The sequence below is a fragment of the Otolemur garnettii genome, unplaced genomic scaffold (genome assembly GCF_000181295.1).
Source record: "Otolemur garnettii isolate 467f Iridium unplaced genomic scaffold, OtoGar3 scaffold00208, whole genome shotgun sequence".
NCBI classification, from domain to species: Eukaryota; Metazoa; Chordata; class Mammalia; order Primates; family Galagidae; genus Otolemur; species Otolemur garnettii.
Window position 1 is genome coordinate 1,686,222 of NW_003852603.1, and position 13,203 is coordinate 1,699,424.

Here is a 13,203-nt window from a genome sequence, read left to right on the forward strand (position 1 = left end):
AGCCATTTAAAAAAATGGAGACTTTACAGCCTTTGTATTAACCTGGATGGAAGTAGAACACATTATTCTTGGTAAAGCATCACAAGAATGGAGACGCATGAATCCTAGATACTCAATTTTGATATGAGGACAATTAATACAATTAATGACATTGTGGGAGTGGGGAAGGGGAGAACGGAGAGAGAAAGAAGGAGGAAATGGTGGGGAAAGGAAGGGAAGAGAGAGGGAGGGGATGGGGTCTTGGTGTGTGCCACACCTTTTGGGGGCAAGATAGGATTGTAAGAGGGACTTTACCTAATAAATGCAATCAGTGTAAAAAAATAAAATAAAAATGAACATAGAAAGATCTAGTTCTTTGTTTCTGGTAATAAAGCAAAATTTAAGATGGTAATATTAAAGTAAGTGTTATTTAAGGGAATAACATCTTTACTAAAAAAAAAAAAAAATGAAAGAAAAAAAAAGGATGATTGATTTCTATACAGCCCAAACCATTCTTGGAGTTGCAACAACTTCCTGAGAAAAGGTTGGTATTTAATATTGAAGTAGTCTAAAAGTTAAATGATATAAAAGACTTAATATACACATTATGATGTCATATATTTTAAAAATTCCTATTTGACTTCATTTATGCTTTTTACTGCTTGATGGATTATTTTACACAAGTTGGTGATTTTTCTTTTTTAATCAAAAGAAAACAGAGGGTTTTTTTTACACTCTAGTTTTTATTGTTAACTTTATAGGAATGGTTTGTGTTAAGTTTTCTATCACAGAAATCTTTTTTTCCTCTGAATTATTTTTGCTGTAATCTATTACAAGATATACATATACCACAATTTGTTAACCCATTCATGGGTCAATGGGCACTTGGGCTGCTTCCATGACTTGGCAATTATGAATTAGGCTGCAATAAACATTCTGGTGCAAATATCCTTGTTGAAAGATGATTTTTGGTCATGTGGATATATACTTAGTAGAGGAATTGCAGGATCAAATGGCAGGTCTACTTTTAGTTCCCTAAGTGTTCTCCAAACTTCCTTCTAAAAGGAACGCGTTAGCTTGCATTCCCACCAGCAGTGCAGAAGAGTTTCCTTCTCTCCACACCCACGCCAACATCTATAGTTTTGGGATTTTGTTATGTGGACTACTCTTACTGGAGTTAGATGATATCTCAAAGTGGTTTTGATTTACATTTCTCGTACACAGTTATGATTTAATAAAAATAAATAAATAAAAATCTATTACAGGATACTTTAGGGCCAGGATATAAGATTTTTCATTTGAAGAATTTGTAAAGTCAGTATGTTTGAGTCTATGAGATTGACTTAAAGATAATAAATTGCTAATTAAATACCTCAATAGAAAAAAATGGACCAAGGTTAAGAATTAACAAAGTATGAAAAGATTGGCTTGCTAATAATGAGAAAAACGAAACAATATGATACCATTTCACACCAACTGGGCTAGCAAAAACAATAAAGTTAATGTTGGCAAGAATGTTAATCAACAGGAACTCTCCTGCACTGCAGGTAGAATGTATTCATATGACCAGTTCTCTCTCCTAAGTAAATACCTTAGTGAAACTCTTCCACATGCACACAAGGAAAAAATATATAAGGATTTCACTTTTCAAATTATTTCAAAAAATAGATAAGGATGTCTCTTTTTAAATTATATAAGTGTAAACAACCTAAATACCTATCATTAGAAGTATGAATAATTAAGTTGAAGCTTATTCACAAATAGACGACTACACAGGACTAAAAATGGATGAAACAGAATTCACAAGTAAATTCCAGAAATCTGAGCCAATAGAGCAAATTTTAAACAAATTAAGTTCTATGAAATTTTTATATAGAGTTTGGAAACAAGTCAATAGCAGCATTACATGCAGTGCATATCTGATTGTAAAGTGATCACTTAAGAACATGCAGAGACATTCCAAGCAGCATACTTAGTACAGTGGTCCCCCTGCAGAAACAAAGAGGGAGATAAATGGCCATAAGCATTACTTACTGCTCACAAGTCTGTAGGTCAGCTGGATGGTTCTACTGATCTGGACAGGCTAGGCTTCCTACAGCTGGGGTCTCCAGTGCCATGTTTCAATGGAAAGTTGGCTGGGGACTAGCTTTCTTAGGATGGGCTCACTCACACGGCTGCAGGATGGATGGGCTGTTGGCTCAGTGATAGGCATGACAGTTTACATGTCTTTCATCATCCAATAGGTTAGCCTGTGCTTGTTCACATGGCGCCCAGTCAAGGGCTTCAAAAGTAAAAGCACAACCTGTAAGGTCTCTTGAGGCCTAAACTCATCATTTCTGCCGCATTCTTTAGCCAAAGCAAATCACAAGACAAGCTCAGATTCAAAGGCCCAGAATGGTGAAGAGACATGATGTCATGAACAATTGCAGGAAGCCTCGATTTGTTGCTTATTGTTAATTAGTGTCACCTAATTTAGCAGTGAAATGTTTCTTCCCCTATGTTCCTCTGGAGATCCCGTGACATTCATTTTCTCCACTTATAGACTAGAATTAAGGATACAGAAGCATTATTCAGTGTCTTGTCTTTGTTCAAGTTAAACACCTCAAAAATCTCAAATGTGCTTTTCAGAAAACTGAAAGACAAGTAGACAATGGTGTGTTCAGCACCTCAAGTTTTCACAGAACTTTAAATGCCAGGGTCAACCTTTGCCATGACACAGGTTTATTTGGACATGACATACAGATTTCATTCTTGTTTCAAAGGGAATTCTGGGCCCATAAAATATGTAGCTTTTATGGAGGCAGCATTTACTTCTGTTCATTAGAGAGAGAATGTGTGTGTGTGTGTGTGTGTGTGTGTGTGTGTTTATTTTTCTGATCCTTAGATGTGATTCCTTTTTAAAGGGCTGGTGCGATAGCTTTACTTGCTCTAAGAGGATGTCTCAGGCAGTATGCTGGTCAACACTGCAGAAATCGAAAATTCCTGGGGAAATACAGCCAAAGAGCCCCCCACCCACATTTCCCACTGGTGCACCACAGCCTAAGTAATGGGGGGAAAGACCAGTGCTCCCTGCCCTGTGTCTCAGCAGGCCACACTCACACTGTCCCCCCAGACCTGGCAGCATGACCTGTTCAATTTATTAGCTGCACAGACCACTGAAAAGAATTTTCAGATGTGAGGCTGATCATTTCAGGTGACTTGTACTATTGGAATCTTCCACATCTTGAATGTTGTTTGGAGATAGAGCACAGCATACTAATTGAGTCAGAGTTTATGCTTGTTTCAGTTCTCTGCTGCTGAACATAGCAGCTTACAAAAGAACAAAAACTTCTTTGCTTACAATCCCGGAACGTGTCTGGGTCCGGAGGATGAAAGTGGCCTCCTTCACACATCAGGGCCCTCATCTCAGGTGACTGGAACCACGGGGGTTGCTGGGCTGCTCTCTCTCCACACAGACCCATCCATTCCCAGGCCAGTCCACCTTCCTCGTCCATTCCTAGGCTAGCCCATATTTCTCTACGTGGCATCTGGCACCAGAGGATGGAAGTGAAAACTGACAAGTGTCTTGAGAAATGGCATCTCATCCTTCTGCTGCATATTCTGGGTCAAAGCAGGCCACCCCAGTGAAGGGGAAGGGAAATACAATGCATGTGGAGAAACTGTCAGGAACCCTTTTGTATAAGGGAGGATAGAACAAGCAAAAAGGAGAAAATGAATGGAATTACGGTGTTTATTGCAGAGAACATTCTAGACCAGAGGTCGTTCTCTCCTCAGGGAAGGGCTTTACTCAAAATTATGAGGCCAGGTGAGCCTTGGAAAGATCAGCTAATGCCTGGGATTCTTAATTTGACCAGCCTCAAAGGTTCTGTGGACCCCTTGAAATTAAATGCAAAGTGTTAGCACTGTGTACTTTTTCATTCCTGGATGGAGGTGAGGATCAGAGGAGGCCATGAGCCACTGCAGGTAAACAGTCACACCCCATGCCTGGCAGGCAGCCTTACTGTGTGCAGAAGCAGACCTGAAAATAAACAGCAGCCCACAATACTAGCGACTCAAAACAATCAGAGCTGTTCCAATAAGCACAAGCCTGTTTTATTACCATGTTAAATATTTACAAGAAAACGCTCTCTGTTTTTTGCAAGAAGATACTTCAAATTTTAAATTAAAGATCAAACATTAAAGCTGAAAATGTTCTGAGAAGCCTCTTTATGACAGAAACAACCCAAGGTCAAGAAGGCAACTGGGAAGGGCCAGGAGAAAGGAAGGAGAGGGAGACACAGATAGAAAACTGGCTGGGGTGCGAACCGGCTCAACTCTAGCTCAACCATTGAAAAGAATCAAATTGTTTCCAATTCGTAGAATTGAAATATCTTCTTCCAAATCCTTTCCACGCTGTACCTAATGCATCTATATTTAATTCTTTTCCAAAGCCATGGGACCCGATGTGCAGGAGAAGTCTCTGCTGCAGCCAACAACAATATCTGTGGAGTCGGAGTGGCATACAACTCCAAGGTTGCAGGTAAGCTGTCCCTGCCAAACGGCCACCCCAGAAGGTTTCACACTGTGGCCTCCCAGCCCAGCCAGGGGCCAGAAAAAAAAATCCGTTAGGAAAGGAGAGCTAGGACCTATAGATTTAGCACAAATTTTTTTAAAAATTATTTTAACTTGCATGGCAATATTAATATATTTTTAACTTTTTAATTTAAGCATAATATAAATACAGAAAAGTGCACAGATCTTAAACACACAGCTCAGTGGATTTTCACAAAGCAGGCACACCCAGGTCCCAATCAGGGAATAAAACATGACCAGCACCCCAAAGCCCTTCTCATGTTCCCTCCTAGTTACTGTCCAAACATAAGAATAGCCACAGTCGGCAGGTTCATATCCAGCCTGGGCCTGCTAAACAACAACTACAACCAAAAAAAAAAAAAAAAAGAATAGCCACAGTCTGGCTTTCTAACAGCAAAAATCAGTTATTGCTAATTTTTGAACTTTATATAAACAGAATTGTTTAGTCACCACTCTTGTGTCAATGCCAATAATATTTTAATAAGACTCAACCACAGGGTACATGTGAATCTCTCTAAATGTAGAATATAAATGTCTTAACACAATAACTAAGAAAATGACATGAAGGCTATGTTAACCAGTTGGATGAAAGTATTTCAAATTGTATATAGAAATAGCACACTGTACCTTGTGATAGTATTAATGTACACAGCTATGATGTAAAAAAAAAAAAAAGAAAAGAAAAGAAAAAGATTCAACCACAGACTGCAGATTTTAAGGTGAGCACAAATTATTTGCAAATATACTCAGAACTCTTCCAAATATTTTGCACAATGGATTGCTCATCTTTTAAAGATTTATTCCACCTAGAATCTTTGTATTATGTTTCATTGGCTAGGATACTTAACAATTTCCCACTTAGAAATGAGAGTGGCAAGTCACTGAAAATTTAGAAACCAACATTTCCACCACCAAAAAAAACACTAGAGAGGCTCGGCGCCTATAGCTCAACCGGCTGAGGCACCAGCCATGTACACCTAAGGTGGCGGGTTCGAATCCCCAGCCCCGACCCGCCAAAACAACAATGACGGCTGCAACCAAAAAATAGCCGGGCGTTGTGGCGGGCGCCTGTGGTCCCAGCTACTTGGGAGGCTGAGGCAGGAGACTCGCTTGAGCCCAGGAGTTGGAGGTTGCTGTGAGCTGTAAAGCCACGGCACTCTACCCAGGGGGACAGCTTGAGGCTCTGTCTCAAAAAAAAAAAAAAGACTAGAGAGATAGAGACAGAGAGATTCGTGAACTTCCAACAAGATGCCAGAGAACAGAGTGGCTCCTGTCCTGTTCCAAGTTTTGCATCAGTTGTTTCTTAATTTATTCAGCTGAGTCACCCAATCTTGTCTTTCTTACTGTTTTTTTAAAAAAGAAAAACAACAACTGTCTTGATTTTTTTTTTCCTGGCAATTTAATGGAACTGTAAACCTACTTTCTGCTGACACTTGCATTTCCAGGGAACTAAATAAAGCATAAGTAACCTGCACAAACCCACTGTTAACCTCTGTTTGCTAAGAGGTTTGATGAACAGGGTGCTGAATTTCACAAAAGGATATATCTGGAGGTTCCTGAAATGTAAATAGAGGAGGCTTTGCCCCTAGGGTTTCAGCTCTCTTTACTTTGTGCATCCAAAATGCTGGCATTAAAATGTCAGGAGCCATTATGAGCACCCAGGAAAGAATATCAGTCGGTTAATATTTTATAAGCCAGGCTCATACCTGGGTGATAGCTGAGATGAGGCGGGTTCTTTACTCACAGAGCTGAACTGGAGGCAACTAAATATTCAACCCTGAGTTACCTAAAGGTAACCAGTTTTTTGAACAAAGAACTGCCTGCAAAAGTCACAAGAGTCAGGAACAACTGGTCGCTTTCTGGGGGTTCCTGGGGGCTTTTTTCCCCCTCCTATTTCTTGTCTCTGTTCTGAAGCCTTCCTTATTATTTGCATTCTGAAAACGTCTGAGCCGTTCATCAAATGTACCTGATTCTCTTGCTCTCCCTTAGTCTGCGTTTCCTGAAAGAGAAACCTGAGACAAGGGTTTGGGTGTAAGCAGTTTGTGCGGACGGTGGTCCCGGGAAGCCGGACGAGGGAACGGAAGGAAGACAAAGAAGGGAGGGCGGTCCACCGAGGGTGGGCGGTGAGCTGGTTAGTCTCACGGCCAGCAGGGGCTCCTCCTGCAGGTGCCCCTCTGGGGGAGTGTGCTGAACACCACTTAGAACTGTCCCCGCAAGGCAAGGAGGCTGGAGAGTTAACCCAACAGCTCCCATCGTTTGCTGGCTCCGGGAAGCTCTGGGGCCACAGTCACCCAGCCTACCCCACCTGCCTGGCTTGCTCGGGTTGAGCAGAGCTCCCAGGGCAGAGAACACCTCCAGGCAAAAAGACAGGGACCAGACCAGAGGATCCCAGCAGGGTGCCACAACCTCTGCCACACCTGCTGAAGGCAGTCTGGTACCTCAAAGACCCGACAGTGCTTCTGTGAAACCCCGGGATAGCTCTGGGGTCACAGCAACACTTTGAGGTTCCGGGAATGAAAAACAGAGCGGAGGGAGGCATGCCTGACCATACAAAGGTTTTGAGCAAGGCCGCCCCCTCTCTCCCTTTTCCCACTCCCTTAGCCCCGGCTTTGTTCCTTTGTGACAGCTCACGCTACTTCTAACTGTTCAAGGGCTGGAAGGCTCTACTCCTATTCCTGTGCCCTTTAGGGCACCCAGTGTCCTGGCTCCCTGGGGAGTCAGAATGAATTCTGCCCAGGGGAAGTATTAGAGAGTTACTCATGAATTGCAAACAAAAGCAGAGTTCCAGGCCCCTTGACCTTACAGACGTAGCGGGAACATTTTATTCATCCTGGATGGCAATTCCAAAAGTTGGCTGGTTTTTAATTATAAGCTAAAAATGAGCCAAACCCTTCAAGAGTATTTTAGAAGCTTTCTGAGCTACAGAGGTCGAAAGCGCCACCTGCTGACCAACGAAGTTCACTGCTAGTCTCTGGAAGTCGAGGGAGGGGCCAGGTATTCCAGCCCGAAAATGCTGTTGAATCTTATCCAGAGATAGAAAGAACAGAGTAGATGAGATTAGAAACTGAAGGTAAAAAGCGCGGGGGGTGGGGGAGTACTGAGCATCTCTTTATCTGCATGCTGCCTGCTGAGAGCTTCTGTTCATAAACTTTGCTCATTCTTCCATCAAGAGCTTTTTGTCTTGGTTTGTAGGCATCCTGGTATGTCCTAAAAATTAGCCCCAGATCTGTTTTAATCAGTGCAAATATGGTCTCCTTCACTTTCACGTTAGACTACTAGTTCACCTGGATTCCCTCTTTGCCTGTCATATTGGCCAAGGATCCAGTTTTGTATTTCTCTGAAAGGTAAACCAGCGTTGCCAACAGCCCATCCTGTCCCTTTGATTTCTGGGACTACCTTCATTATTTTTAATAAATGGTTCGATCTCTGAGTAAATATAATTTAGATAAGACCTCCTAGCAAACATAAATTACAAAGTATAACCTCATTCCTCCTATGGGACCTTCGTACATGCTCTTCTCCCTGGCCACTTCCTCTTCATCCTTCAGCTTTGCTCCCCCCACCCCCACCACCACCACCACCTCCCAATGTTCAGGAATAAGCAAAGACTCAAGTCTGGGACTCTAACAGCTCCACACAACTCTGGGATTCCCCAGAGACTCTCAAAGTAACCCCAAGGTGGAGCCAGGCTACCTTACCTTTTAAAGCTTCAGAATGAGATCACCTTTAAGAGAAGATTTTGAAAAGATTTTAAAAACCGTACGGTTGACCATAGTCAAAATATCCTAAAATTCCTCCACCAGCTATGAATTGCTCTCCTGTGTTATCATTATTGTTACTGGCCAGTAAATCTCATGACAGTGCAGTGGGTTTATATGTATTTTATCTGAATTTTTCAATAAGCCAGTAAAAATCCTCATGAGCACAATGACTAACGTGAGTTTCAGATCCTGAAACCTGGATGAGCATGAACTTGCTCCTCAGCCTCCAGGGCTAATTTTCACAAACACAAAAGGTGGCTATTATGGGCACTGAGGTTTGTGGGCAGATGTAGCATTTATCAGGGGCAAGTATAAGTACAGCTTTTGCAGAGGCAGAAAGGATTTAGCTCAAGTATACTGGGCCATGCAGCCAGCCTCCAGGGTACCAGGGCCAGCCAGAGTGCAGGTAGGCAGGTGAGGACTCTAAATGAATGGCAAAGGGGCACACAGTCTGATCATCTGATCATTGATGTGGGGTGCAGGCCTGCCTGGAAGGTAGGACAGAGGTGCCTGATGTGTCCTCTGTGTCTGTCCTCGCCCACTGAATCACATCAGCCAGTAGAGCATTTTTATAGATGTGAAAACACTGATTCCAAGTTCCTGGGACCAGTATCTCTATCTCTATTTCTCTCTTCCTCTCTTCCTTTCTTCCTCTCTTTCTCCGCCTCCCCTCAGCCCCTCTCTTATCCATCCCTGAGCTTCCAGGGGCAGAGGAGAGGCCCTCCCTAAAAACCTGTGGGTCACCCTGAGCCTGTCTTGGCTGCTAATGGTGCAGTGACTTGCAAAATTAATACTGTATCTCATTCAATTAATGTATGCCTCATTCCTCCTAAGCTTAATGAGATTAAAAGAATGTCGGCGCCTGGCCCCTGAATATGAATGACAGCCTTGCTCCCAGACTGCAGCTGCCCCCATCTCCCTTAATGCTACAACAGTCAGAAGATTAATACACAGGCAGCTCTGATGTTCTCCTGCAGCACAAAGGGAGCTCATGAGAGGAATGAAGAGGGAGAGTGGCAGAAAGACAAAAGCCACAAGGAGAAAGAGGGTTCAAGGCACAGCTGGGGACACCGTGCCCTCACCCTGACAAAAGCCACAGCTGCCACTGGTTGGCTTATGGGGCAGTCAAGGCCTACTCTGCCCAGGGTTGAATTTTTCTTGCCTTCTGGTTGAGGTGAACTATATTCAGTTCTGGTCATCTGGGCACCAGTCAAGTTCAAGGGCATCTGAGCTTTCTCTATCCAGACAAATGAATGTCAGCCTCTGTGTTTATCTTCCACCCCTAGAGAGGGCATGACTTCACACAAGAAGAAAATGCATTTCTCAGTTCACTCTGCAGCCTTTTGACTACCTTTGTTGAATAAATCTCTTTAGTAAAATATAGGTAGACCAAAAGCAAAAGTTTTAGATTTCGTATCTTATAAAATGAACTACAGAACTTAGCTTCTGGAAAGTTCAAACCAAAGAGTAAGCTTATTCAGGATAAGCTTCTTCCAGGAGAAAGGATGTTAACTGATAACTGGATGCTTGTTGGCAAAAATGGTGACCTGCTTTATGGGTTAATAGTAGAAGAGGGACAGTCCGGACCTGTAATTATTTGTTCTTCTGGACCTGTTATTTCTATTGGGAAGAAAAGCAACTAAATAATATAATATCACTGGACATTTATTCACCAAATATTGGTCAAACTTAAGATAAATAAGCATCACGCTGATCCTCAGGGACACAGAAGTGAACAAAATAGACACCTTCCCTGAACTCAGAGAACTTGCCACCTGATGATGTAGGAAACATTCAAACAAGCAGTTGTGAGGTTAAAAGTGCAGTCTGGGGAAATTGCAAAGCAAGCACAGGGGGTGCCCCGTTAGTCACCGAGGAGGAAAGAGAGACCCTGGAGTCTCCTGAGGTCTCACAATAGTTGACCCTTAAGCAAATAAGCTATTTCATGTCAATTTCTTGCCCTGATGGCTCTCAATTAAGTTGATTTGCATACCACATTAGAGTGATGCATGTGAAATAAATGTCCTTGAGTAATAATGTCCTTTGGGGGGGGTAGGGGACAGATGAGGAAGGATTGTCGGGATCCAGGTTTTGACCCGGCCCATCCCAGACCCTTCATTTGGTGATCTTAGTGGAGGAAAGAATTAGGTCAGCTTCACTAACACCCTCAGGTGCGCACCACAGAGGCTCGCACCGCTGACTCATCCCGGATGACACAGCCCCACAGACAGCAGTGTCTCCAACCAGCCGAGTTTTGAGGGTAGTGATGAAGAGTAGAAAAACCCATCCCGTTGGCCATGGCTGTCCCTTTGTGCTGGCCAGAAGGGGATGTGAGCCATGGGATCCTCAGCCTCCTCCGCACAGGCAGCTGGGAGAGAAGCCACCCACACCCCTTCTGCCTGTGTCCCTGTGTCCCAAAACTGATTACACACACAATCCTGGACTGAGGGACTCTGCTCCTTTTCAAATTCCAGCCAGAGTCACTCTACAAGGTATCAGAGGGCAACAGAAACTTTACAAAGATGTCATGGGGGGATAACAGGAGGAGGGGGCTGTATCACAGGCCCTGTTAATAACATAGTTTTGATTATAACCCACTCATCATTGCCTCCCTCTTCAAAGTCCCTTCTCAGCTACAGTGCAACCAGGGATTCCTTTCCTGGCCTCACCACTGCCTCTATGCCTCCTTCTGCCCCCTGCCCTAATTTCTCCTTAAATACCAAATATCAATCCCCCCCCCGCCCCCGTCACGCACAGTAGCTTTATTTCTCCCCTGAAACCTGGTTCCAGTCAACACTCACTTCCTTGAGGCTGAGCTTCCCCTTAGAAACGGGCTCATCAAAGAATCTTTTCAACAAAGGTGGTCTCTCCCCATTAGGAATTCATCCTAGCAAGGTTTGCTAGAAGCATAAATGTTTCTTCAAATAGTTACATAAGGAAAGGCGTGAGGAAAAGGAGATTCAAAAACGAGCGAAAGGGATGGTCTGGGCCTCCTTCTTGATCCCTTGACCCTTCAGGGTCCCCGAGGGCACCCAGGGTCACCACCCCAGCCTAGCACACGCAGGACCTGAGCCCTCCTCCACCCGGCGTGTCCTGTGAACCGGGGCACCCAAGGCCGGTGTTCTCTGCTCCCCAGGCATCCGGATGCTGGACCAGCCCTTCATGACGGACATCATCGAGGCCTCCTCCATCAGCCACATGCCGCAGCTGATCGACATCTACAGCGCCAGCTGGGGCCCCACTGACAACGGCAAGACGGTGGACGGGCCCCGGGAGCTCACACTGCAGGCGATGGCCGACGGCGTGAACAAGGTAACGAGGACCCGGGGTGACGGGGACGCGGCGGGACCAGGCCGGAAAGGGCTGAGCGAGGCAGGGCGTGGCTGGGCGAGGCAGGGTGGGGCTGGGCGGGGGCGGTGACGGGGCGCAGCGGGGCGGAACCCAGCGAGGCAGGGAGGTGGCGAGGAGGGGCGGGCAAGAAGGGGTGCGCGAGCTGCCCCAGGGATGTGACCCACCTCGCGTCCTCCAAGAAACCGCACCCCGGGTTTAGCAGAGCTGGAGGCTGGTTGGAGGGAAAGCGTGTGCAGGAAAAGGGAGGGAACAGGAGGAGCAAGGAGCAGGACTGGCCCCTGTAACGAGATAGGGAGAGCAGGAGCCAGGGAGGGACGTCTCCGACTGCGGGTCCACTCCAAGGAAGTTTCTGCCAGACCCACGAGCTGTGCCCATAACAGTCCCCGTCGCAGGCGGAAACTAGGAGAAGGGCAAACCAGGTAGTGGCCACAGGACGCTCGCGTGGTGGGAGGCCTGCAGTCTCCCTCCCCCCAGATTAGTCCCGGAGTGGAAGAGCCCGGGAGAAGGGAGTGAGCGGGGCGGGACAGAGCCTCCAAAGGCAGGGAGACGCACTGCAGAAGCTACCCTGGACCACCTGAGCACAGCCAAGCTAGGGGGCCAGGATGTTCCTGGGTTCAAGTCCTGGTTCAAGTGCCCTGTCCTCGTGAACCCGTTTTCTTGCTTGTGAAGTGATAACAGGGCAGCCCTGGTGGGATGGCTGTAATGCATAAATAAGATGTAAATGCGAGTGCTTGCCACTGGGCAGTACACCTGAAAACGGCCGGCGTCTGTCCAGTCACTGCTGATGCTGACCCAGCCACCCCAGACTCCATGGCATAGAACACACTGTTCTACTGGGCTTGCCAAACCTGTGGGTCAGGCATTGGACAGGGCACATTAGGAATGGCTTGTCCCTGCTCCACCGAGCTGGGCCTCAGAGGGAAGACTCATGGCTTGACCGTCAGTTACCAAACTATTGTGTCTTCCCGTGCTGTTCAGATGCGCTGACCCACGTTGCGCGACACCTGCCACTTAGCTCACAAAGTCTTGATCTTTTCCTCGGGATTGTCCTCACCATCCTAGGGTCAGTGGTGCCCGCCCTTTTCAGGGTAGTCTTTCTCATCAGCCTCCACCGGGAATCACACCGCAAGGTTACAATGGCGTGTAGAGTAAAAGTCGGAAATGAATGTGCCTGAGATTTAGTGGGGAGGCTCTTGGAACTTTGTTTTAGGAATTTTTTTTTAATTTGCACCTTGAATTTTGACAAATTTCAAATAGATGAAATAGCTATAGTTATATTTAGATATAGGAACCAGTACTGTTATAAATAAATTATAAAAAAGATGGGCTGTACATATATATTCAAATTATTTACAATTTATGAGAATACATAAACTCATTCGTCTGCATTCATAACACTAGAATAAGTACATGAACAGAACACTGCACATTTAACTCTAGCCTAGAACAGTAAGAATATTGAAGAAGGCTCGGTGCCTATGGCTCAAGGGGCTAAGGCATCAGCCACATACACCTAAGGTAGCGGGTTCGAATCCAGCCC

At 45.1% G+C, this 13,203-nt stretch overlaps 1 protein-coding gene across 1 annotated transcript in view; it reads left to right on the forward strand.

The window, feature by feature from the left end:
• Positions 1-13,203, forward strand: part of PCSK2 (proprotein convertase subtilisin/kexin type 2) — a 255,234-nt gene that overhangs the window by 205,172 nt on the left and 36,859 nt on the right. The window contains exons 7-8 of the mRNA XM_012812406.1: positions 4,410-4,498; positions 11,449-11,624. Of these exons, the coding sequence (XP_012667860.1) occupies positions 4,410-4,498; positions 11,449-11,624 (265 nt within the window). The remainder of the gene's footprint in view (positions 1-4,409; positions 4,499-11,448; positions 11,625-13,203) is intronic.